Source organism: Excalfactoria chinensis, chromosome 10, assembly GCF_039878825.1.
Source record: "Excalfactoria chinensis isolate bCotChi1 chromosome 10, bCotChi1.hap2, whole genome shotgun sequence".
Lineage (NCBI taxonomy): Eukaryota > Metazoa > Chordata > Aves > Galliformes > Phasianidae > Excalfactoria > Excalfactoria chinensis.
The window spans coordinates 17,268,845-17,293,878 of NC_092834.1; the positions used below are offsets into that span (position 1 = coordinate 17,268,845).

Consider the following 25,034-nt stretch of genomic DNA (forward strand, 5'->3'; position numbering starts at 1 on the left):
TTATTCTGAATTCCAGCAGAGCATCTGTTTTCTGCTTCCCTGTTCAACAGGGGAAGGAAAACAGGAACGAGAGCTGCTAAGAAATCTGGGGGTAACAGTGGAAGATTTGGGTACGATTTAGTTGGATAGATGCTCTCGAAGGTCTTTTCCGACCTCAGTGATTCCATGGCTCTGTGATTCAGCAGGCTGGCGCTCAAGCAGAGTGTGCCCTCCCCTTGCAATGAACTGCTCCCGAGAGGAGTTCTCTTCCCTTCTTAAAGCTTTCCCCATTGAACTCGAAGCCAAAAGAAGAACTGGAGTGAGGAAGAGCATTCCTGGCACAGCGCTCAGCTGATAGGGATTATCTGTCCCACCAACAGTCAGTCGCCTTTCTGTCCCGAGTGGCAAAACCCACCACCAATGGCTTTTTTACGACTGTAAATCCAAATAATGAGCTTTGCTCTCCCGTTTCCCCAAAGCTGGCCGAGTTCCATCGCAGTTCCTATGAATGAAACCACAGCCCGGAGCCCAGAGCCCAACACTCGGCCGTGAGCCCTCGGCCACCTACATCCCCGATGGCCCCGATGGCACTGGGGGTGGCAGAGCCCCAACGCGCTCAGCGCACGTGTGGTGGGGCCGTCCCCTCCTCCCCCCTCCTCCGGCCGCCTCCTCCTCCTCCTCCTCCCACTTCCTCCGCACAATGCGAGCAGCAGAGCGGGGCAGCAGCGCCGTGCCGGGTCCCCCCGGCCGCCCCCTCCCCGGTGCGGCCCCGTAAGATGCTCCGGGGGAGGCGGCTCCGCCAGGTGAGTGCGGGACAGCGCTCGGCAGTTCGGCTCCGAACCCCCTCTCCCCTTCGGCTGCAGCGGGACAGCTCTTGGTTATGGAATCCGGGCTTAGGTTGCAGGCTTTTACCCATTTATGGCCGGTGTAGAGCATGAGGCTGCTGCACAGGGCTGGTAGGCTTGCATTTCATTTCTTCCCGCTGTAAAACACCGCTTCGGTGAGCCCAGCTGCAGCGTTCTGCCGTCCGTGCGCAGCGCCGTTGGGAGCGAGCTGCAAAGTGAAACTCCCGATGGGTTCCAGCAGCAGACAGGCTCTGCTTCAGGACCCGTAGCCAGCGGTCGTGCCCGCAGCCGGTAGGGGATATCGGGGAGCTGACCTCCTCGGCAGCACCCAAGGGACCCCCGCCGTGTCACCACCGCACCCTTGGGGACAGCGGGACGGGACACGTGTCTACAGCGGAGCTGGAGGGCTCCCACGTCCTCTTCACTGTAGGGTGAAACGAAGGTGGTGGGGGGGTCACCGTCCCTGGAGGTGTTTGGAGCCGTGGAGATGCGGCACCGAGGGATGTGCTCAGCGAGCACGGCGGGGGGGGGTTGGATTGAATGATCTTCGTGGTCTTTTCCAACCTTCCTGATTCTGTGATGTTTCCCCTGTGCTGGGAGGGGTGATTTAAGGATGGACTTGGGGCTGGGGGGATGCGTGTGTTGGCGTTGCCCGACGTGGGATGGTTGCACAATGGTTTTTCTTCGTAGAGGGCTGCATTTCAGGGAAAGGGGAAAAGGAAGCGCAGAAATGGGGCGAGTCACGATATTTGTGTGCTGTGTCCATCCCGAAAAGGGGAAAGCCCCAACCCTTGTTGCACGTGGAGGTGGCACCTTTGGATCTGCCTTGTGCTGGATGCAGCCTCCCACTCTGCAGGGCTCCTTTCTGTGTTTCCCCTCCCCTAAATCTTTCATCCCAAATGTCCCTGTGGAGGGACCTGCAGCAGCACCAAAGGACATGAGGGGGGGAACACGTTCCCTCCCCAACCCCATCCGTAGATCCAAGCCCCTTTCACAGCAAAGCCAACGAGCTTGAGTCCCCTTATCTACCCCAGCAAGCCTGCCCCGCTATCGGAGCCATTTCCCCTTCTGCGGACAGGGCTTTTATCTTATCTCCACGCTCTCTTCCTCCATTTCCTTCTCTGTTTCTCTGCTGATTCTTTGCCGCAAAAAGAAAGAAAATAATAAGAGGGGGTGGAGAAGAGGCGAGATCCCACCACGCTGAGCCCATCCGTGGGCCTGGAGGCTGCTGGGGGGGTCCCAAATGGTGCTGGTCCATGCTTGGGGGATGGCAGGGGATGCCCTGGGGGTGTTTGGGTGCAAGGAGGGATGCTCAAGGCATCTCGGTGGGATGCCCAGGAGATCCTGAGGGATGTCTGCTGCTGCTCCTGGGTGCATGGAGGGATGCACAGAGAGATGCTCAAGGCGTCTCAATGGGATGCCCAGGAGGTGCTGGAGGTGCTGATGATGGTGGTGATGAGGAAGGTCGGGCGGTGATGCAATGGTCTGCCGGCTCCACCTGCTGGCACGCAGTGCCTGGTGCTGCAGGTCCCATCCCGAACCACAAGACACCAAAAGGGTACAAATAACTTCAGCAAAGAGAGAGGTGAATGCAACCTGCTGTGTCTGACCTGTTTTCTCCCTTCTCCCCACCCAGGAAGGCCAGCTGACCTCTCCCATTGCACACCTCGGTGGAGTATAGATGGCTTCAAAACGTCACTCGGAGCCTCTGGATGCCGTCCTTTTTCACAAGCTACCTCGGCTGGAGGCCGAGCCTGACCCAGGCGTCCCCTCCATGCTCTGCAAACCCAACCCTGCACCCACAGCCGGCCCTGAGACCCACCTCGGCTACAAGGGCTCCTACTTCTCTTGCCCACAGACAGAGGGACAGCTCCTGCACTGCCTGCTCCTTCAGCCCCACAGCCCTATGGGCAGGCCGAATGCTGAGCAGGGCAAGAATCACCCCATGTGGGACCCCCTGGTGGCACAAGACAAGTGGTCCAGCCAGCAGGGCCACCCCTTCCCACTGAAGAAGCCACCAGCCATTCCCAAACCCGTGTATGCAGCCCCACTTTGCTTCTCACCGCTGAGCTCCCAGGGAGGTGATACCCTGCAGAGGGGGCCGGGCACCGTGTCTGCTGTGCCCCCACCTTCTCCTGTCACCCTCCCCCACTATTACACTGCCTTTGAGAAATACCGTGGTCCCCCTGCTGTGCGTGACCAGGAGAAGGCACCCGAAATCCCCACCTGCATCCCAGACCCCTGGATGAAGGTGCATCACCAACATCCCTCTGCTTGCTACCCACAGCCCCCCTACCCGCAGCCTGCGGGCTCCTTCTCCTACAAAGCTTTAAGCTTCACAGTGAATGGGAAATCTCCCCCTTTTCCCAGCACTTACCTTAAGCCTCCAGCCCTCCGGAGACACCAGCCCAGTCCCTCAGATGGCTTTGTGTCACAGCTGCCTGCACCGGGCACGTTGCCCCCACTGAAAGCAATGGGACCACCAAGGGATCCTGAGCCTCCGCCTCTGCCTCCAGCCGGGTACCTGCATCCGAATCCTGGATTGGCCTTCAGCCCCGTGGATGCTGCGTTATTCACCGAGCATCACAGCGATGGGCGAATGGCACAGCTGGATGCCCCTGGAAGGAGGGTGGTGACGAGGCACAACAGTGCCTTCCACCCCATCCACACCCCACAGAAGACACCCGACGGGCTGTTGGGGCCATTTCCCAAAGGAGAAGCTGGTTACAGTCTGGATAAGGCTATGACGGCCAACCCTGTCCCCTGCCAGCAGCAGGAGGTCAAAGGTGGGGCTGGGGAAGCCACCAAGGGGCACTTCACCCCTTGTGGGGCCATCTTTCCCCAGGAGAGGCCGAGGGACCGACAGAGCAGTGATGTGTCCCCTCCTTCCCCACCGATGCCAGTGATCAATAAGGTCTTCAGCCTGGCGCCTTACCGGGAGTATCTGGAGGCGACGGAAGGCTCCACTGATGTCCCCAAGGAGCACCCACGAGTGGTCACACCACCCCAAAATGCAAGCAGCTGTCGGGAGCCTGCAGGCATCAAGGTGACATCCAGCTCGCTGCGTGGCGAAGGGGGAAATTGTCACCAAAAGATCCCTGAGGGTCCCAAGACAAAGCCCATGTCCCCAAAGCCACCAGCAGGACTTCAGGACAGCGGTGGGGAACCAACCCCTGGTGACATGGCATTGGACTTGAGCTTGAAGAAGAGCCTGGTGACAATGGGGAGCACCCACACAGAGGAGATGTTGGACCCAGGGGAGAAAGAGGGGCCTCTGGGCCGGGTGGAGGCGGGTGAGGACACCAATGTGCCACCACAGCTGGTGGAGGCGAGTGGGGACACCAAAGCCCAGGTGCCACCCAGCCAAGTTGAGGTGGGTGAGGACACCAAACCCCAGGTGCTACCCAGCCAAGTTGAGGTGGGTGAGGACACCAAAGCCCAGGTGCCAGTGCAGCTGGTGGAGGTCAGCTCTAGGGACAGGAGCCACTTCCAGAGCTCCGCTGCCTTCATGTTCAAGAAATACAAGATCCTGAAGTCCTGGGGACCCGCCTGTGCCCCCCAGCCCAGCTCCCCACCTCACACGTGGCAGGAGTCCCCCAGAACCTCCGTCCCACAGGAGACTTGCCACAACCCAAAGCACGTGGACGTGTCACCAGTGCTGCCCCAAGCCCCCCTGCCCACCCCCTGCCACATCCCAGCCCAGCCATGCGTAGCCAACCAGGGTTTCTCTGCCTTGCACATGTCCCTGTGCAGCATCATCTCATGCTCGGTGTCCGCGTCCTCCCCGGAGCTGCTGCGGGACTGGCTGAGGAGGACAGAGCCAGGAGAAACGCTGGCGGAGACACCCAGATCCCTTCCTAAAACCAAAAATGGCTCCAAACTCCCCGAGCCTCAGAAGCCCCTGAAAGGCAAGGAGATCTGGCTGGCGTTCCGGAACGCAGCCGCGCTCCTCAGCAAACTCCTGGCTCAGCTGGAGACCTTCACCTTCACCCGCAAGTGCCCCTTTCCCTATGTGCTGCGGGCTGGTGCCATCTTCATTCCCATCCACGTGGTGAAGGAGAAACTCTTCCCCGAGCTTCCCGGGGCCTCTGTGGACCAGGTGCTGCAGAAGCACAAGGTAGAGCTGCGGCCCACCACGCTCTCCGAAGAGAAGCTTCTGAGGGAACTGGAGCTCAAGGGCTGCACGTCGCGCATGTTGAAGCTCCTGGCTCTCAAACAGCTCCCTGCCATCTACCCAGACCTGCTGAACCTCCTGTGGCACCACTCCATTCAGCAGCAGCTCGGTAGGTAGCAGGGTGATCCCCATCCCTTCCCCGTGGGGCTTGGAGAAGGACATCCCACTAAAACCCGAGGGTTCCCTACTAAAACCCAAGGATGCCCTACTACAACCCAAGAGTTCCCCTTTAAAGCCCAAGGATTCCCCATTAAAACCCAAAGTTTCCCATTAAAACCCAAGGATTTCCCATTAAAACCCAAGGTTTCTCCACCAGAACCCAAGTATTTCTCGTTAAAACCCAAGGGTTCCCCACTAAAACCCAAGGTTTCCCTATTAAAACCCAAGGATTCCCCATTTAAAACCACAAACACTGTCACTAAGACCTAAAAATGCCTCATTAAAACCCAATGCCCCCACCACAAATCAAGGGACACCTCCATCCAAAACCCCAGAGCTTCTCCCAAGAAATCCCAGCTCCTTCATCCAGACAGGCTGTCAGGAATGGGACAGTCCCACCCTGCCCTCGTCTCCCTATTGCTGCAACTGGAGGCATCACCAACAACTTTGTGTCTTACAGGGTCGAGGCCGGAGGTTGGCCAGTAGAGGTGAGTTCTTTTGTTGTGCATTTATTGCTGCTTTCATGTATTTATACCCATATTACGCTGAATGGGGCTCGGGGTGGGGATTTGTGCCTAGGAGGATTTAGGGGTGGGGAGGTGACAACACTTAAGACCCCAGTTCTATGCAACCTGTTGCCTTCCCATGATGGGTTTGTTGTCTTATGCAACCCGTTGCCTTCCCATGATGGGTTTGTTGTCCTTTAGTTCCATTTGACCACTTTCGTGCTAATTTATACTCGTCTTTTTTATTCAGGAACTTGACTTTGTCCATTGACTGCACCAGACCGCAGCGCAGGGAGCGACGGCGTGGGGGGCTGAGAGCTTCAGTCCTGCCTGGGAAGGGGCTGCAAAGAAGATCTGAAGGACAATTAATAACAAAAACACCCCCCAAATGCTGCAGACACCCAGGAAACGCACCCAGGACAGACAGGCTGCCTTTCCCCCACCTCACGGTGTAGAACCTTACAGCTCCACGCTCAGGCCTTGCTAGCAGATGAGGAACAAGTTTGGATGAGGGTTATGTTATGATTATTTTTTCACTACAGGAGTATTTATTTTAAGCTAAGAATATGGAGAAAAAGGGAAAAAAACAACCAAACCAAATCCATAAACCCTGATTTTTCTTAGCCAAATAGGGTCTCTCCCAGTGTGGGGAGGCTGCTGCTTTAAAAGAGGTTGGAAAGCAGTGTTTGTTGATAAGCCTGTAATGTGGTTTTATATACTAATAGGCCTATGCATAAAGTCCCAGGGAAGGAAGTTACATTGCCTTATTTAATGTTTTGTAAGACTGTGGGTCTCCAGAAGCACCTCATTAAAGGGCTCATTTTCTAACACTGTGCTTCAGTCTCAACTCACTGGCTACAGCAGAACCTTCCTAGGGACAGAATCCCCTTGATTTCATAGGGGCTGGACCCAAAGGTTCTAATAGATTGCTCAGCTGGGGAGGTGCTGATGGGCTAATGGGGGCCAGCTGGTGCCCAGGGCAGCTGGAAATGGGATAAAAGCAGAGGGCTTGGGTAGGTGGTGTGGTGTTTTCTCACTTCATCAGGTGGGTTGGGGTTGGGGTTGGGGTTGGGGTTGGGGTTGGGGTTGGGGTTGGGGTTGGGGTTGGGGTTGGGGTTGGGGTTGGGGTTGGGGTTGGGGTTTTAAGGTTGCCCTGATATGGGAAGCTGGTAGGAACTCACTAAGGTTCCTCTTGCTCCTCTTTGCAGCTGTGCTGACCTTATGGGCTCTCCAGAGCTGAGCTGCAGGGCAGTGCCACCAGGCCCTGCAGGTGCCACATCTTGGTGGTACAGAAGGATGTTTTGTGGCCGTGGGGGCACAGCCCCAGCTCTGTGCCCTGCTTATGGTGGGCTGCGGTGTAGGGCTGTCCTGGTGCTGGCTGTTTGTCTGTCCATTACTGCTCTGCCCCATATCCTGGGCTCATTGGTGGCCTTGTCCCCTGGTGGCTCATACAAGAGTGGCAGCCTGGTGGCACTACATAAGGACCTGCTTGGCCAATCCAGGAGGGCATGGGTGGTTGCTGAGGGCACTGTGGGGTGCTTTGATGGCAAAGAGGATTTGTGCAATAGGGCAGATACTGAGAGCCTGGCAACTCCAACTGGGGCCACAGCACCAGGGCTGGGTCCCAACAGTGTGACTGCATCCAACCCACCTGCATCCAGCAGCTTTTCTCACATCCAGAATGAAACTCTTGATGTTACAACCCCTGGAACAAGGAGCCAAGGACTGGAGCAAACTTCCCAGCTGGAGACCCTTCTAGAGTTGTCCCCAGTACTGCCAACAGCAGGGACGAACAGCTGGGATGGAACCCATCCTAGCACTGCGTGGGCATCTGCTGTCACACCTGGAGGAGCAGAAGCTGCTCTGGTGGTGGGCACCATCGGGGCTGAGGTTCTGAGAAGTGGATCTGGGCTTACAGCCATCATCTCATCATCACCTCCTAGTGCTGCACCTCATGGTGTCAGCCATGTGCTGGCTTCATCCCTTCCTACAGAGGAGCTCAGGGGCTCTGCTGTCACCTTGGAGGAACCTACTGATCCATTCCCTGAGCACCAGGCTGGCCTATCACCCACTGAAGCTCCTCCTGTCCCTGTTTGGATGTGGATCCCCAGCACCACAGGTCCTACTGAGGCTGGGGAGAGCTTGACATCTCCTGCTACCACCCCAGAGCCTGGAGCCACCGAAGCCCTGTGTCAGCATGGAGCAGCTGCTGGGGTTTCGTGGTATCTAAAAGCAGCAGATGTGACCCAGGGCTCCCCAGTGGGGCTGACCACCCCGATGCCTTCTCCAGCAGCACCTCCAGAGCGTACTCTGGGCTCTGTGCATCCTCCCAGCTCCAAGCCTCCTGCAGCAGGACCTTCTACCAGTTCTCCATCCCCGACCTACCTGCCAGCTTCCATTGCTGCCACTCATGCCCCAAGCTCTCAGACCCCACCTATGCTTACATCTGCTGCTCATCCCAAGTCTAGCCTTTCTCTTGCCACCTCCCAGCACCCCTTTGCAGACGGAGATGATGTTCCCAAGGCCACCAGCTGGGTGGCAGTAGGAGAAGCCCTCACTACAGAACAACCTGTGGGCAATGCTGGATCCATGGCAACAAAGATCCCTGTGCACACCCTGCCCTTGAGCTTCAGGCTCTTGGGTATTGCCTTCACTGGAGATCTGAGCAAGAAGTCTTCGAGGAGCTACAAGGAGCTGGAGAAAGAAGTGAGGATGATGGTGAGTGTGAGCTGAGCCCTCTGGCTTCTAGGCTTGCTTAGGGTAGGGGGGTGATGGGCAGAACATGAATACAGGAGCCTCTCACCACCAGTTGCTTCTCTATTCCAGCTGCACCAGATGCTGTCCACCTATGATACCTTCCTCCAAGCAAATATCCTTGGGTTTACGTGAGTAGGGTTGATTAGGGTTGATGAGATGGGAGCCTACAGCTGGGCTGTGCAGACCCAAACCTTGGGACCTCCTTCTTGCCCTCAGGAATGGCTCAGTGCTGGTGCAAGCACAGGCTGTGTTCCAGGTGGAGGCTCCCAGCAGCTCCCACCTCATCCGCACACTGGTGGCAGGGGCAAGGAGAAGGCATGATGCCTTCAGCTGGTGGCTGGAGCCCCATTCCATCAGCTCCAATGGTAAGCAGAGCAGCCACCACTCAGTGTCCTCTCTGTGCATTGACAAAACCCCAAACCCATATGGTGGAGGTCTCAGGTTCCCCCTAACCTTCCCATCTGATCCTACCCTTGACCTGCCCGTGGGAAGCTGCACAGCCTGATCCTTCCCACCACCCTGGTGCTGGTTTTGATATAAGATCAGGGCTTGATGCATCTCCCAAAGAAGACATGGGTGTGAATGGCCTTCTCAACGCTTTCAGGTTTCACACTGGAGAGCCTGGACCCTGAGAAGCTGTCCATCTCCTTCACAGTGCTGGGTGGGATGGAGCCCACAGAGAGGCTGGTTGGTGAGGTATGGTGGGCCTGGGTGGTTCCCCCACGCCAAGTGGGTTGGAGCAGAGTGATGGTTCCTCATCTGGAGCTTGTCAGAAAGTGAACGCTCTGCACTGAGGTTGGGGGTGAGCTCATCTCCTCCTCTTCCCGCAGGTGATGCGGTCTCTTGGTGCCCTCTACCCTGTGAGGAACGTCACTGTTGGCCAGCTCAGGTATGGCAAGCAGCTGCCTAAATGTTGGTCTTCCTCTATGACTGTTACGGCCATGAGCAGCTCAGCAGGACAGAGGAAGGCCTCGCTTAGAGCTTCTCTCCTCACAGAAACATCGATGGGGACCTGGAGATGGCTGGGGACATCTACCTGGACACCACCACCCACGCCAACATCACTGCAGTCCTGCAGGCATTGACTGCTCTTGCCACGTGCTCTGTGGACCTGAGCTCACTCTCGGTGCAGGGTGAGGATGCTGTTCCTATGGGTGGTGGTGCCCGTGGTTGTTTCTGCTCACCTTGCTCTCCTTCTTGCCTCCCCAGGGACCAGGCTGCAGCTGCAGGTTTATCCACTCTCCTTCCTGGTCACCAACCGGCGTTACAGCAAGGAGCTGCTGGATCCACTCACTGCTGAGCACCAGGAGCTCAGGAGGGCTCTAGGAAATGTGGTAAGTGGAGAAGAAATGGGGTTCTCCTCGGTGGTGGAGGAAGGGGCTCTGCTTTGGGGTGTCCCCACAAACACCAGCAGTTATTACCTCCTTGACTGGGGTCATACAGGTGGGGAGTCCTCCTGTTTGTGGCTGGGGAGTGATGGGATGCTGAGCAAAGCTTTTCTTCTAGGTGGCCAAAGCCCTGAGAGACAATGAGAGCTTCCTGCAAGCAGTGATAAGAGGATTCCTGTGAGTGAAAGGGCTGGTGAAAAGGATACAAGCTTGGGGAGGTTTTGTAGTCATCATTTCCAGACCCTGGGATGCCCTTTGCATCCCAAGGAGCAGATACAAACTTAACAGCCTCACTGAGCTGGGAGCTGTGGAGGCTCATTAGGACCAGCTGATGCTGGAGCTCATCCCAACCTTCTCCCAACCACAGGCCCGGCTCCCTGCTGTGCCATGGGGATGTGGTGTTCCAGCTCCCTGCTCCCAGCAGCCTGGAGGTCCTGGAGGCTCTTGTTCTTGCAGTTGGGTCAGACAAGGCTTTGGCTGACTCAGACTTCCAGGTGGATCCGTACTCCATTTCTGTAGGAGGTGAGCGAGCATCCTTTAAGGGGGTGGGAACAGCAAACCCAAATCAAGAGTGCTAACAGCTCTGTTCCACCCCAGAGGAAACCCTGGAGCCCCCTCCTGCCCCTGGCTTTCCTGAGCACGGCGTGGCCATCATAGTTGTGTGTGGCCTCATCATCATCACCATTCCCGTCATCCTGCTGGTGGTAAGGGTGATGTCTGTCTCCTCTGTGGGATGAGGTCCTGGTGGGTGCAAGGGCTGTGGTGCTGAGCTTGGGTAAAAGAGGGACTTGAGGGATGTCTGGAGGTACCACTGCACTCCTTTCCCCCAGTGCCTGAGGAACAAGAGGTTTGGCCGGAGCGATGTGGCCGTCCTGTGGGACAGGAGAGACCCTGAAGTGGGGACACAGACCCTTGAAATGGAGAACCAGGGGTTCTGGGCAGCCTCTGATGAGGTAAGTGGCCTTTATATGGGGATAAATGGTCCCTGGGTTGGTTTCTTGGAATCACATGCAGGCACATGCAGGTAGATGGGCCTGTACAGTGCCAGGGTCTGGTGGGGGGTTGAGCTTCCTGAGCCCCCTCTGTGGCTGCTGAAGGGGGATGTGGTTCCAGCTGAGAGTCCTGCAGCTCACAGCTGCTTCTCCCCTTTCTGCCTTCAGGCCACTGAGGAGACTCATGAGTGCTGGCAAAGGGAATCTGTGGCCTGTTGAGAGGATGATGTGCAGCTGCTGGGCCTGAAGCAGAACCAGAGTCTGTTGGGGGGGGGGGAGAAATGCTGAGAAGCTGTTGTACTCAGCCTCTGCTTTGGGATGTTCTCTGATTATACTGGAAGGAAAGATTTAATTTGTACGTTTAACTTTAATAAACCCTTTATAAACTATCACAGCCCGCTCTGACTTTGCTGTGGGGGGGAAGGGGGGCGCACAGACCTATAACCTATACCTATAACCTATACCCTTCCCACGTGCTGCCTTTTACCCTACACCCTGTTTTCCCCTCCCCTTCTACTGCTGTCCTAAAGCCCCTCCTCCCCGGGAAGGGACACGCCCCCTTCTCACCACCGCCCAATCACGTTTCAAGGCACCTCCTGTCAATCCCTCGCAGCCCGACCAATCCCTGCACCAGAACTCTACAAGTAGCCCCGCCCCCCAGGGTGGTGAGCGGTATGTGAAGAGCGCATGCGCAGCTGTACAGGGTCGATGGTAACGCTCTACCGGACCTGAGTGAGGACTGAGGATAGGAGCGCAGGTGCGGCAGCGGTGGGCGTGGCCTAAATGATGGGCGGGGCCACTCCAGGCCACGCCCCCTCAGTTTCCCGCCGGCGCCACCTGGTGCCGAGCACGCGTTAAAGCGAACAGAACAAGCCCCAAAACAAACGTGTTTTAATGGTTCTCGCTTCGGTTGTTGTTTGTCGGGTTTTGGTTTTTTTTTTGGGTACAGCTCGTGAAAATAATGATTTCAATAATAAACCAGGCGTCCTGTTGTCCTGAGGGCTGTGCACGGAGCCCGGGATTCTGGGGAAGCACCTCCAACTCTTTGCTGTCTTCATCCCACAGGGAGGCAGTGTGGGCTGTGTGGCATTGCCTGAACCCCCCCCTGAAATACAGGAAGGCTTAAACTACCGAGCTCCCTATTGCTTAACATGCCATCTGCCCGCTCCATAGCAAGCCTTCCCTTATTCCAGCTAAAGCTTATCATCGGCTTCCATCAGAAAACAGAGAAACAACGCAGGTTAAAGGAAAGTTAAGTATAAAAATATTTCAAACAGTCACTCTTGCTTCTCTCTGGGTAATGTGAAGCAGGCGGGTGATGTCTTGAGGTGGTTTTGGGCTCACGGTGGGGCACTGGAGGAGCCTGGGTGGCCTCGCTCAGCTCAAGATCTGCAAGAAGCAATATCAAACATTTGGGGCTGGTAAACCTGATCTTAAAGCTGGAGGGATTAATTGGGTAAAATCTGTTTTGTAACTTTGGAGAAAGCAGAGAGAAAGCCATATAACAACAAGCAGGAGTGATACAAGCACAGCACCAGCACGCATCCTGACTATTGGCTGATTCCAACCCCAAGTTATTATAAGAATTAACCCCACTATCTCATCTTCTCCACCACCGTAAGGGTAAACACAGACCAGCAGACAGACAACTCCTTACTGGGAGATCTTGCAGTTTGTTGTGGCGACGTAGCGGCCAGTGTAGTGGATGTTGCACCGCACCACGTTGTTGGTGAAATCTGACTCCAAGACGATGTATTTGGGGTTCACTTGGACCTAAATGGGGACAAAGCCCATATAAAAATGATTGAATGGTAAAGGAGACCCTTCAAAAAATGAGACCCTAAACCAATACCCTCCTAAAGCTCCTCCATCACCTTTAGCACGTAATTCCCTGGCTGTACATCTGTGATATCGATCCACTGGCAGTCGATGTCAGCATTGTAGGTGTCGTAGCACCCGGGGCTCAAGCCCTGTGGGAAGGGAAATGTATTTAGTGGTTGGCCCTCAGCATCTCTGCAAGCCCTGCTGCATCCCCAGCCACACATCCCCATCCCACCTGGGTGTGGGAGGTGCAGGCGTAGCGCTTCAGGTTGCCAAAGTCACAGGTGGTGTCCTCCAGGCAGAAGCTGGCCTTGTGTCCCTCAGCCACCTTCCTGCCCGTGGTGGCATCCAACAGGTCGTAGTGGCTGAACTCATCCATGCTGTGGTAGTGCCTGCAGGTGGGAGGGAGTGGGGTGACCGTGCCCCTGCCAGCCATGCCGTCCCCTCCACAAATGTGGGTTTTGGGGCTGCGAGAGGCTCTGTGACAACCCCACGTCTGTGCCAGCACCAAGTGGTGACGTTAGTCAAAGAGGTTTGGTGGCTCCTGGAGCAGAGGCAGAGCAAGCAGACCCCCAGAAACACCCTGGAGCAGCAAAGAGATGAAGCAAGCCAGAAAACCAAGGGAAAATGCTGTTAGTAAAGCAAAGAAGCTGCAGAACGGAGCAGAAGGCAAACAGGGGACAGGCGGTGGGGACACGTGAGGGTCCTCAACTCACTGGTGGCAGCTGTGCCATTCCCAGCTGTGCCGGGGGCGGCTGGGCAGGAAGTCAGCTGTGCCCTGGTTCTTCACCCGCTGCGGGAAGCGCAGGAGCACCCGCACGTCGTAGTCTGTGGCTTCGGGGGTGTAGGCAGTGCTGGGGAAAGGGCAAGTTGGAGACGGTCCCTTTTCCTTTCTCTATCACCTCCTCCTCCCTTCCCCTCCCCTTTTCCCCTCCCCTTTTTCCCTTCCTTCTCCTTTATCCTCCATCCTTCATTCTGTATACTCCGTGCTCCATTTTTCATTCTTCTTAACCTTCTCATTCATTCTTTTCTTTCATCCTTTCTTTATCCTCCATCCTCCTCCTTCACCCTCCATCTTTCTCTCACCCTTCATCCTCCATCCTCCATCCTCCATCCTCCACCCTCCCTTCATCTTTCATCCTCCATCTTTCTCTTTCATCCCTCACCCTCCATCCCTCCTCCTCCTTCATTCTCCATCCTTCGCTTTCATCCTTCACCCTCCACCCTACTCCCCACATTACCAGCCAAGCCCTCCCATCCTCCATCACTACCCTTGGCAGGAGCACCAGAGCAGGATCCTCCTCTCCCCCTGTGCCCTGGGCACAGTGACACCCAGCACCCTGAGACATTTGGCTCCAAGTGATGCCCACCCCATACCCTACCTGGCCAGGCACTTCTCCTCGGCTGCGCAGCGCAGTGAATACAGATGAGCTCGTTGCACATAGGTGGATGCTTGCACATAGTTGGGGTCAGGCACCAGATCCGGGAGACCTGCAGGAGGGACACACAGCCTTGTGGTTTGTAAGCAGACAGATGGACACACAGACACAGCAGTGGTGGTGTCTTCAATTTCCAAAACCATTACAGAAGCAGGAGGAGGAGCATCATGTCGAGCCAGTCCTTCATCACAAAAACACCCTTTAACACCTCCAGGTCCCAACAGCTCCTCTGGGACCACCAGCATGCTGACCCCAAAAGTGCCTTTGGATATGGCCATCAAGGGGATGCAGTACAACGATGGGTGGGGGTGCACTTGCCAGGTGCTCCATGCCTCAGTTTCTCTCATTGCAATCCTCTGCAAAGCAAAGCCCTGCCCTGCACTCTGCCAACCAATGCTTTCCTGTGAGCTAGCTAGCTCATCCTTATCCTCACCTTCATCCTTCTTATCTCCATTGCCACCCTCATCTTCATCCTTCTCATCTCCACCTCCACTCCCGTCTCTATATCCATCCCCATTCTCATCCTCATCATTCTCATCCCCAACCCCATCCTAATGCCCCACTGCCACCCCCATCTGCACCATTCTCATCCCTATCCCCATTCCCACCTCTATCCCCATTCTCATCCTCGTCATCCCCATCCCTATTCCCATCCTGATCTACATCATTCTCATTCCTAAAGCCCGTCCCATCTCCATCCCATTTCTCACCCTCAGCGTTCTCAACACCATCCTCATCCCCGTTCCCATTCTCACCCTCATTGTCCCCATCCCTACCCCATAAGCCAGCCCAGCTCCTCCCTTTGCACCAAGACTATCCAGCATGTTGTATATTTTTCCTCCCATTCCCCCCCCTTTATTTCCCCTTTATTTTCCATGGGCGAGCAGAACAATGCCTTCTTGTTTCCCAGCCTGGCTTCCCTCGAGGGATCACGTCACTGGATTGGAGCTCGTTTCCTGCCCCGCTGCTTGGTCATCGCTGCTGATGTAATGCCCAGGGGGGTCTGTGGGGCGAGGGGGAGGCAGGAGGGCTGAGAGGAGTTTTTCCCTTGCGAAATTAAACACAATAATAACACGACGGCACCCAAACGAGACCCTACGGGCTGGCTGAGCTGCGTTTCGAGGCTGAGCATCCACAGTTGGTGCCCGTCCCACGGTGAGATGCTGGGAAGAGGAACGTTTGTTCTGATTTACAGAATAACTCTTCCTCTGTGCTGCTGTTTATAATAACTCCTTGGATGCTCAGCAGAGAAACCCGACTCCTTTCCCAGAGAGGATTTCCCCCCCCAGAAGCGATGCCGGTCCCGCTGTTATTTGTAGGGTCACCATCCCAGCCCATTTGTGGGCACCGAACACCCCAAACAGCTCGGCCAGATCTTCCTTTTTGCTGACTATGCTCTTTTCCACCTCCTGCAAGCCCAGACCTGGCAGCCCGCAGCTCCTGCCTCCGAAAAGGGACAACCACAGCAAGGAATTGTTTGTTTTTCCTCTCCTCCCCTTTGCCTCTCCGCCTGCCCGGGGAGCTGCCAGAGAAGATTTCCTTCTCATGCACCATGAAAATTAGAATAATACCAAGCCAGGCCTGCTCCCTGCTGTGCTGTTTGTGCAGGTGTGCAGGGCTTAGCTGAAAAAAACCCACTTTTATGAGCCTGAATGAAGGGAGCGGGGCTGGCTCCTTCCCCCAGCACCCCCTGCAAGGGAGGATCATGGAATGGTTGGGTTGGAAGGGACCTTCAAGCCCCCCCCCAGCTCCAACCCCTGCCATGGGCTGGATGCCCCCAGCAGCTGGGGCTGCCCACAGCCCCATTTAGGGATGGGGCACCTCCAGGGATGGGGTACCTCCACCAATTGGAGAAAGCTGGATCCAAGCTGGCAAAAGAGACCTGAAGAGACACAGGAATCCCAGATCCATCCCAATTGTTCCCACCTCAGTTTGTCCATGTGCAGAATGGGCACAGTGCTGGGGAGCATCACCCCAGGCAAAGGGTTTGGGGCCACAGGTCTTATTGGAAGTGGTGGGAAGTGGGGAAGGACGTGCTGGGCCCAGCAGTTGCTAAGTGACCCACGTATAAACACAGCCATCCAAGCAAAATGAAGCTAATGGGAGCCATGTGGAGGCAGGAGGGGCCCAGCACCCCCACCCCACGCACCCCAACCTGAGCATCCTCAGCAGGAAGCTCCTGTCCAAGCAACCAACCACCCTGCAGACCTGAAGGGCAGAAAGCTGGAAAGCAAAGAGGAGATGCCAAAGAAAGAAAGAAAGAAAAAAAATCAAGCAAAAATGGGCTTTTTCCCTCTTTTCTGCCTGCAAAGACGGCCAGATGTCTTGGCCAACTTCGGCTTCATAGGAGCTGACTCACTGCTCTGCAACATTCAGCTGCGCCCAAAGAGACGCCCGCTCTGCGCTCGTGATCCCGAATGCTTCCCACAGGTAGAAAAGCCTTAAGGAAAGGCAAAGCAAAGAGCAAACACACACAAAAATCTCTATCTGTATATATAAATATAGGAGAGAACCGGGAGGAAGGGAGGAGGAGGAGGGCCGGGTTGTTTTTGTTTGAAGAAGTTCACGTGTTCAGGATTGCGAGCAGGCAAGAATCCATACAGACACCGCTTGCCTTCACCCTCAGAGCGGGGCCAGAAGGAGATGAGGTCAAACCCATAAAATCAGCCCTTTGTTCAGCACTGCTCCTATGAAACCTGGTCCTGGAGGGACCATGGAGCCTCGCGTGCCCTCGCGGGGTGGAATTTTCCACAGCCTCCTCCTGGCACAGCCTTGCCTTTCCCGGTGCCGGAGCAAGCGGCTCCAGGTATGGGGTCGGGATAATGGACCCAACGTGAAGGCTTGGAGGGATGTGAGCTTCCTGCTGCATCCATCCAGGATGCTGGTTGGGATGGGGAGAGGCTGCCCTCAGCCCCTCGGATCCACCTGGATAAATGGGATCCCTCCGCTCACCCCCAGGTGGCCCAGCCAGCAGTGAATGCCGAGCATTCCTCACGGAGCCAGGCAGGATTAGGGGTGTTTGAGCAGATTAGGAGCATAATTAACACTTGGTTCCGCTCCCAAAACTTGGGAGCAATTAAGGGAGGGTGGCTCCACAGGTGACCCCGAAGCCTGGGGGACGTGTCGCCATCCTTATGTCAGGTCCTCGTTTGCTGCTTGGAGGCTCCGCTGATCCTAATTCCTTCCTTTTGTTTCTGATCCCAGCGTTGCCACCCCAAACCCTTTCCCACACGTCTCCTGCAGGGCTGCACAGACCTCTCCCTGACCCAGGCTGGCCACTCGTGCTGTGTTTACTTGTTTGCACGCAATGGGGCTGGGACGAAGCACGGCTTCTCCAAGGAGGATCCCTCTGAGATTGGCTTTTCCCAGAAACCAGGGCCGGGCTGGATGTTATGGGGTCAGTTGAGTCAGAGGCTCCAGCTGAGGAGGTTTCCCATGGGACAGGCAAGAAGCAGAACCCCCAGGCTGTTGCTCCTCACGTTTCAGCACGGAGTGAAACACTTAGCAAGGCTCAAGCCAAAAGCCACAGGATTTCATCAGTATTGGGGTCAGTAGGGCGCCTAGCTGCAGTGTCCCTGCTGGGCCTTCTGCTGCACGTCTCCCTCGAGGGCTGGGGCTGATGGAGCACCACGTCCACCCCATGGGTGTAGGGTGAGCAGGGACATGGCACACAGCCACCCCGTGTCCCCATCCCGCAGCACACATCTATTCTGTAACCACAGGAGGACTCGGGGCAAGGCACAAAGCTACCCCACAAACACAGCAGGACCTGGGATGTGGCACACAACCAACCCACCAACACAGGAGGATGCCGGTCCACGTGCACCCCAAAGCTGTGGGATCACTTGGAACATGGCACAAAGCCACCCCATGATTGCGGGAGGACCCGAGACGTGGCACAGAACCACCCCACAAGCACAGTGTGTCCCCAGCCCTCGGTACACGTTTCACCCACAACTGGAGGAGGAACTGGAACACTGCACAGGCCCTTCCCATGGCCACAACAGGACCTGAGACACAGCATAAAGCCACCCATAGGTGCAGGAGGACCTGGGACACAGCACAGATCCACTCCATGGATGCAGCAGGACCTGGGTCATGGCAGAGACCAACCCCATGGACACAGCAGGACCTGAGCCATAGCATCAACCCATTCCATGGACACAGCAAGACCTGGGTCATGGCACAGACCAACCCCATGGGCCCATGGGACAAGGCAGAGACCCACTTCACGGACACAGTAGGATGTGGGACAAGGCATCAAACCACTCCACGGATGAAACAAGACTTGGGTCATTGTGTAGATCAACCCCATGGACACAGCAGGACCTGGGCCATGGCATCAAGCCACTCCATGGACACAGCAGAACCTGGGTCATGGCAGAGACCTACTCTATGCCTGGCCACAGCGGGACGTGCACTTCTCCATCCTTCACCACCCAGCTCATCCTTCCCACATCACACAGGCTCTCCGACAGCCCTCACCCACTGCACCACGACAACGTCACCACCAGACCTCGATGCAAGGACCCTGGGAGCTGCTACTTCCAAGAGCCAGGAGCACCCCGAGCCCCTCTTCACCCCTATAGGACCCCACAACTCACCCCGTCCTCCATGGCTGGGCCTGTAGACGCTGCCCACGCTGAGCCGTGCCTGGCTGTCGGGGACAGCCTGCGCCACCTCGGGGCTCCTGGCGGGGACGAAGACATCGGGCCGCACCGCCCCGTAGGGTTCCAACGGCCTGAAGGGCGGCTGCGCCTCGTAGGGCTGGTACTGATTGCCATAGGCCGTGCCGCTCACCGGCTGCGACCCGACGGGACCCTGGAGGTTGTCGTTGCTGACGGCCGAGCCGCGCTGGTTGGTGCCGTACCCGTCGGCCGCGCCGTGCTCCGGGACCGCCCCGGCATCGTGGTACAGGCTGTGCGAGTAGCGGCGGTCCAGGCCGTCCTGCGGGGCGCCGTAGGGCCGCTCCGGGTAGAAGCCCTGCGCCCTGTAGGGGTTCTGCTCCTCCCCGTAGTCCTCGTAGCGGGCGCGGGGCTGGAAGGGGTACAGCACGCCGGCCCCCGCCGCCGCCACCGCCACCCCCGCCGCCGCCGCCGCCGCTCCGGTAATACGTGTAGGCTTCGTCGTAAGCCCGCGGGGCCGCCTCGTGCTGCTCGAAGGGCGGCTGCGGGTAGGCGGCGTGCCCCGCGGCCGCGTAGGCGAAGGACGAGGCCGCCGAGGACGAGGACGAGACCGAAGGCTGCCGCGGTCTCCCCGCCGCCCTCGCCCGCTGCGCCGCCCCGGCCCCGCCGCCGTCACCCAGCGGCCCGTCCCGCCAGTTGTCGGGCACCTGCCCGAAGCCGAACGGGTGCCGCGTGTGGCCTCGCACCGTCTCCGAGGCGCTGCGGACCGGGGCCGCTTGCCGCCGCACCCCGGTCCGGCCCAGCACCAGGCGGGCTCCCCCCGGCCGCTCGGGGCCCGGCGGCACGTACTCGGCGCCGCTGTTGAGCAGGCTGTACACCCTGCCGTTGTTCTCCCACTGGATCAGCTGCCTCCACGGCTCCCCGCCGCCGCCCGCCGCCTCCTGCCCGGCCGCCAGCAGGCACACGGCGCAGCTCAGCGCCGCCCACAGCCCCCAAGCCCCGCGGAGCCCCATGGCCGCCCCGCTAGCGGCCCCCGGCCCCCGGCCCGCCGCCTCTGCCCATCCCCGGCGCGGTTCGGCTGGGCTCGGCGCCGCTCGGCTCGACTCGGCTCGGCGCGGCGGCCGCGCTCGCTGCGGGGCGGCGGGATGTGGGGGGCGACGCCGGGTCCTAAGCGCCTCCTCCGCCCCCGCCCGGCGGGCAGCGGGAGGAGGGATTGGGATTGAGGGATTGGGGGGGGGGTCCGAGTATCCCTATCCCACATCCCGCCCCGAGGCCTCCCCGCACCTCGGGACCTCCCCCGGGATCCCTCCTTCCATTCCTTCTCCCCCGCCCCCCCAAAATCTCCCTTCCCAAATTCCTTCTCCCAAATACTCCCTTAAATTTCCCACCTCCCAGCTATCCCCCCCCCCACACCCCCCCCGCCAAATATCCCTCCCCAATATGAACCCCCAAAGATCCCTCCCCAATATGAAGCCCCAAAGATCCCCTTCCCAATATCCACCCCCCAAATACACCTTCCCCAAGTAACCCCCCTCCCAAGTACCCCCAGCCAGAACCCCCCCCAAACGCCCTTCCCAAATATCCACCCTCCCAAAATACCTCCCCCTAAATACCCCCCGATACTCTCCCCAAACCCTTTCCATACGCACCCATAAAGCCTCCCCTCCCCAACCCCCTCCCCCAAACATCACCCCAAATACCTCCTTCTTAAATACCCCAACCCCCAAATACCCTCTCCCTAACACACCCCCAAATGCTGCCCCACCAAAATACCCCCTCCCCAAACTATGGCTCCCCCTGAAGCATAACCTCCCAACCACATATCCCCTAAATCACAATAAATGCCACTGTTCCCAATCAGGATCAAAAGCCACAGTGGGATTTTCACCCTCTGCCTTCACCCCCCTCCCCCAACTCCCAGTGCTTGGAGTCCAATCCTTCAGACATAAAACCACTGTAAAATGGCCCCAGAAGAGGGACGTGGACCCACGAGGCCCCCCCCAGCACCGGGGTGAGGGGCACAATGCCCTCTCAGTCTCCAACTGTGCCCCACAGTGGAGCCTTTCCCCCTTTGGAGTCAACGTGGGGACACCCGGAGATGCTCATCCCACCGCCCCTTGGGGAAGGAGAGGCACCCAAAGCCCCGTCCCTTCTTCCCTGTTGCTTTAAGTGCCGGCTGTGCGTTTTCCACGTGGAGATTTTTTTTTCCTTTTCTCCTTTTATCCCTCCCTTCCTCCCCTGCCCAGCCTTTGGGGCCAGCACGGGGACGGATGGGAACGAGCGCCCGAGCAGGGCTCGCTCCAGCACTGGGCACCGCCACGGGGACCGAAGTGACCCCCCCAGGTCCCCCCAGCAGCTGCGTTCCCCGCCCCCCCCCCCCATTTCTTTCTTTCTCCGTCCTTCCCTCTGCGCTCCTCCCTTCTCCCCGCAGGGACTGGAAATACCAGAGTTGATGTCATAGGCAGTGGCTCGCCAGGACGGGAAGCTCAGCCCAGCCCCCCCACCCTCTGCTGCGTCCCCATGTCCTATGGCTCTGTGTGGGGATGTGGGGTCTTGGGGTGATGGGGATGCTCCCCAGCCCAGCCCTGCACACAGCCAGGCTGGAGGCACACAACCCCACAGCCAACTTAACCCCCTTGGTTGTCTTCAGACCTCCCCTTGACTCCAGCACCCCATACCTGGGTGTCCCACATGGCTTGCTGTCCCCTCCCCAAGCACGAAGGCACACCGAGCAGGGCCGGCAGCTCTGTCACATCACCCGTGTGACAACACTGCGGCATTAGGGACACCATCCCCATCTCCTTCACTGGGGGACACAAGATCCCACCCCACATCCCCAGTGGGGTGGCCCCGTTCTTGTCCCCAAGGGGGACCTTGGGCCACCAGTGGAGGTGGTGACACTGCAGCACGGTGGGGGGGGGGGGGAGGGAAGGGGGGGCAGTACCCACTAGATGGTGCCAGCAGCCCACACTTGGGTGGGGACAGCCACCCCCTCGGTGTCCCACCCGTCCCCTTCTCATCCGCTTTACCTCTCCCCCCATAACCAAACCACTTCTGCACTACTTCCCCACCGATGTGGTTTCCGGCATGGTTTGGATCGATGCTTGCTTAAACTCTTCGGGTTTCCCAATATCACGGAGCTGTGCCAGGCTCCCCTCCAACCTCCGCATCCTCACTCAGGCAAAAAGAAGCATTTAAAAAAGGACTTTCCCCTCAGGTTTAATGCGAGACTCGGTGGTTTCCAACCCTCTTCCCAGCTGGCAACTGGGGGCTTCCCATTCCTCCCAGTATCCACCCAATGCTCAATGGAGGAGCGACCAAAAGCCAGTGGTGACAACAGCTGTGGGCCACTATGAGGATTCAGGGGGTTCCCCGACCTTCATTTCTTTCTGCAATACATCACCTCCATTTCACCCGCAGGAGGAATCCGTGCTGCTGAGCGTGGTGGCTGCTTGCTCCGGAGTGGTAGGTGTATAAATATATAGTGAATAAAATGAATAGTTTTGTTTGTTCTGCTCTTATCTAATTTAATAGCTTCTGGGTGAGCAATTACGCTCTGTAACAAGAGCAAATAAGCAGCATTAGCGTAATTGGTTGAGTATTACTGTGCTTTATGCTCCATAATGCAGCAGTAGGACCGCAGCACTTACTCCTAAAAGAGGTCTTTGTGCCCTGCTCAAAATAAACAGCTATCCACCAGCTGGCCCAGGGGTTAAAAGAGAAGGAAAAATGGAGGAAGGAAAGAAGAATAGTCTTCAGCCAGCCGGGCTACGTACATGGGTTAAATGGTCATTAGTGCATCTCTATGCTTGGAATCATATCTGGGTTAATGTGCCCTGTGATGGACATCTCCATTAAGAGCAATTGAAAAACACGATGGGAACTGTCTGGGGAAAAAGAGAAATGTGCTCCGGGCGTGGGGGGGAGGAATCTCACATCCTTCAGCTTGTTTGGTCTCTGGGATGAAGTGAGGGGCTGCTCCAGATGTGGTGATGTTGGGGAAGAATGGCACTAGGGAGCAAAAACCCTTTTCTTCCAGCACCAGCACCCTCAGATCTCATTTCTACATCTCTAGAAGTGAAAGTCTGATTCTCCCTGTGCCACGCAGGAGGACCCCTCCAAAGCCACCTGGCCCCTGGTGGCACCCCATGGTGAGCGCAGTGCCCATCCCTGTAAGCCGGTTAGGTTGGCTCCCAGCTGCTACAAGGCTGATTACCACTATGCTCCCGTTGATCCCATGAAAGCCGCCTCACACCGTGAATCCGCCCGTGCCACGGCATCTAAACCCAGCCAAGAATAGCATCAACCCCAAATCGGATCACGCTCATTGACTAACCTCGCTAATCCTACAGAGGAAAAAAAAAAACCCAACCCTATGGGGTTGGGGAATTTCTGATGTAAGCACAAATCCAGCTTTGTTTTGTTAAAAGCAAACTCGTTTTCCTACAGACCCACAGGCTGCTGTGGCTCAGGAGGAGGAGGAAGATGGAACGTTCCATCCAGGTTGGATGGGGCCCTGGGCAGCCTGGTGGAGGATTAGGTATGGAGGTTGGTAGCCCTGCATGCAGGGTTGGAGCCTCATGATCCTTGAGGTCCCTTCCAACCCAAGCCAGTCTATGATTCCATGGTTCTATGGGGTACAGGGCTCCATTTCGGGGTGGAGCACATCTGTCCTCTTGGGAATACAGCAGGTCCCCACAAAACTGTGCCTCATTCTCAGTCCATATTTCAGTCCCTAAATATCTGCACACCAGATGTGGGGCTCACTGAAGCAGGGGAAGGCAGGAAGTTGTCCCCTGGTGCTGTTCCAATAGATATGGGACAGAGTGAGCTCCAAGTGGGAACATCTCTTTGGGAACCCTGAGTCTGAGGGATGTAGTGGGGGACAGTGGCAACGGTGCCATCTGGCATAAATATATGACATACCTTCAGGTCTTATTGCCTGGCATTGAAGCAGCCAGAACGTTAGGAGAAGGGGGGACCGATGGGTTTTCAAAGGATGGAGGGGATACTCATGGATCCAGAGCTTCCTCTTGAACAGTTACCCCACAAGATGCCTTCCTGTCTTTGGGACAGCTCCAGGAGGGATGCTCCATCCATTAAAACTGGAGAGAAGTGGAAGTGGTCCATGTCCAGTGGGCTCCCACCCTCCCAGTGAAACTGGAGGCAGTGGGAAGCCATTTGTGCAGGAGACCAAGCATTATGCCGTGGAAGGGCCGAGCTTTTCCATGGTTGCAGCCATGGGGTTGTTTTTCCCCCAGTCAAGGTGTTGGTCCCCAGAAGCTCCTTCTTGATCCTCCTCACTGGTGTCTACTGAGGGAACAAAATAACAAACCCTGCTGCACTCACCGTGCTTTGAAATGGAAAGGAAGGAGTAGGAGGAGAAGCGAAGCAGCGAAGCTCGGGAAGCATAATCTTGTTAAAAATCTCAGCAGGGACACAGCGTAATTAATACTAACAAATCCATTTCAGAACAATCCCTCAGTCGGGTCTGCGTAAATCAGGAGCCCGGCAAGTGCCTCCAGTGCACCGCCGAAAATGCAGCTGTTTGCAAGGGAGAAGGAGTTTTGCCAGGTTAGGGCAAGAAAGGGGATTTTTTGCACTCTGGGTTTGCTCAGGAATGAAGGGAAACCCAGTTTATGATGGGCTGCAGTGGGGAACTGGGAGAGGATGGTATTCATTGTCTCTCCAGGGCAATTGCATTTAGGAAAGCAAGCACAAGCTTCACCATCACACTCTACCGCGCACAGTGGCTGATATAATCATAAGATCCCATCCTTTACTCTGCCCTCTGCCAGCCCTTCCTTGTTGACAGCAAAACCCAAATGAAGATAGACATGGCCTCCGTGATCAAGGAGACGGGGAACCCCACATTCCTCATTTTCCCTCTGCAGAAAGGCAAATTTTGGTCAATCTCATGACCCTCCTCTTCCACTTCTCCTTCTCATCCCCTAAATGAAGCCCATCAGCCTGCATTAGCTCCAGCTCCCTGATCCCTGCCCAGGGAGCATCTCTTGCAAAACAAATAGCTCTGCATCAGCAGATGTGTCTGGGGTGATAAAAGCTGGTCAGCGGGGACGGTGTGCTCCTGTTCCATATTAATATCCACTGGCTGCTTCAAAACTTATTAGGACCTTGAATATATCAGCAGGTTTTCTGCTCCATCTGCCAGAGTGGGGAAGGATGGATGAGTTCCTCATGCTTGCCGGAGCTTTCTGCTTCTGAAAGATGAAAAAATGCAAATCCTGGTCGGAAACAGAGCTTTATTTTGAGGACAAAAGGAGGATCCGGGAGCGCTGGGGCAAGGAGGGAGTTGCCAGCTTGTGTTCCATTGGTCTGTTCTTGTTTA

The 25,034-nt window shown here is 56.8% G+C and overlaps 3 protein-coding genes across 4 annotated transcripts; 2 read left to right on the top strand and 1 right to left on the bottom strand.

Moving 5' to 3' along the window:
* Nucleotides 1–666: 666 nt before the first annotated feature.
* Nucleotides 667–6,654, top strand: C10H15orf39 (chromosome 10 C15orf39 homolog). 2 transcript variants are annotated; one of them, XM_072345555.1, is made up of 5 exons: nucleotides 667–782; nucleotides 2,461–4,197; nucleotides 4,243–5,107; nucleotides 5,618–5,645; nucleotides 5,914–6,654. In XM_072345555.1, the coding sequence occupies exons 2-4, from the start codon at nucleotides 2,506–2,508 to the stop codon at nucleotides 5,641–5,643; spliced, it is 2,583 nt and encodes an 860-aa protein (XP_072201656.1). In that variant the 5' UTR covers nucleotides 667–782; nucleotides 2,461–2,505; the 3' UTR covers nucleotides 5,644–5,645; nucleotides 5,914–6,654. The 2 variants fall into 2 exon arrangements, with proteins under 2 accessions (XP_072201656.1, XP_072201655.1); XM_072345554.1 differs by having other exon boundaries at nucleotides 2,461–5,107.
* A 42-nt stretch (nucleotides 6,655–6,696) lies between these two features.
* Nucleotides 6,697–11,164, top strand: LOC140256831 (uncharacterized). The gene is made up of 13 exons (XM_072345666.1): nucleotides 6,697–6,708; nucleotides 6,872–8,381; nucleotides 8,490–8,548; nucleotides 8,637–8,785; nucleotides 9,025–9,116; nucleotides 9,251–9,309; nucleotides 9,417–9,553; nucleotides 9,630–9,754; nucleotides 9,927–9,985; nucleotides 10,176–10,330; nucleotides 10,406–10,512; nucleotides 10,639–10,761; nucleotides 10,969–11,164. The coding sequence occupies exons 2-13, from the start codon at nucleotides 6,885–6,887 to the stop codon at nucleotides 11,017–11,019; spliced, it is 2,613 nt and encodes an 870-aa protein (XP_072201767.1). The 5' UTR covers nucleotides 6,697–6,708; nucleotides 6,872–6,884; the 3' UTR covers nucleotides 11,020–11,164.
* Nucleotides 11,165–11,674: 510 nt separating this feature from the next.
* On the bottom strand, nucleotides 11,675–19,870 carry LOXL1 (lysyl oxidase like 1). Its single transcript, XM_072345405.1, is given in 8 exon segments — nucleotides 11,675–12,189; nucleotides 12,458–12,573; nucleotides 12,675–12,770; nucleotides 12,857–13,013; nucleotides 13,338–13,475; nucleotides 14,004–14,112; nucleotides 18,665–19,137; nucleotides 19,139–19,870. Coding segments are annotated over 8 exon segments (1,656 nt in total). The 5' UTR covers nucleotides 19,699–19,870; the 3' UTR covers nucleotides 11,675–12,182.
* Nucleotides 19,871–25,034: the final 5,164 nt, after the last annotated feature.

What these genes read in the sequence shown, in the direction of transcription:
- C10H15orf39 (XM_072345554.1), top strand. Translation starts at nt 2,506, where the DNA reads ATGGCTTCAAAACGTCACTCGGAGCCTCTGGATGCCGTCCTTTTTCAC. An exon ending in CTCCATTCAGCAGCAGCTCG is followed by an intron (nt 5,108 to 5,617) that starts GTAGGTAGCAGG and finishes TGTGTCTTACAG; the next exon opens with GGTCGAGGCCGGAGGTTGGC.
- LOC140256831 (XM_072345666.1), top strand. Translation starts at nt 6,885, where the DNA reads ATGGGCTCTCCAGAGCTGAGCTGCAGGGCAGTGCCACCAGGCCCTGCA. An exon ending in AGAAAGAAGTGAGGATGATG is followed by an intron (nt 8,382 to 8,489) that starts GTGAGTGTGAGC and finishes TCTCTATTCCAG; the next exon opens with CTGCACCAGATGCTGTCCAC. An exon ending in GTCACTGTTGGCCAGCTCAG is followed by an intron (nt 9,310 to 9,416) that starts GTATGGCAAGCA and finishes CTCTCCTCACAG; the next exon opens with AAACATCGATGGGGACCTGG.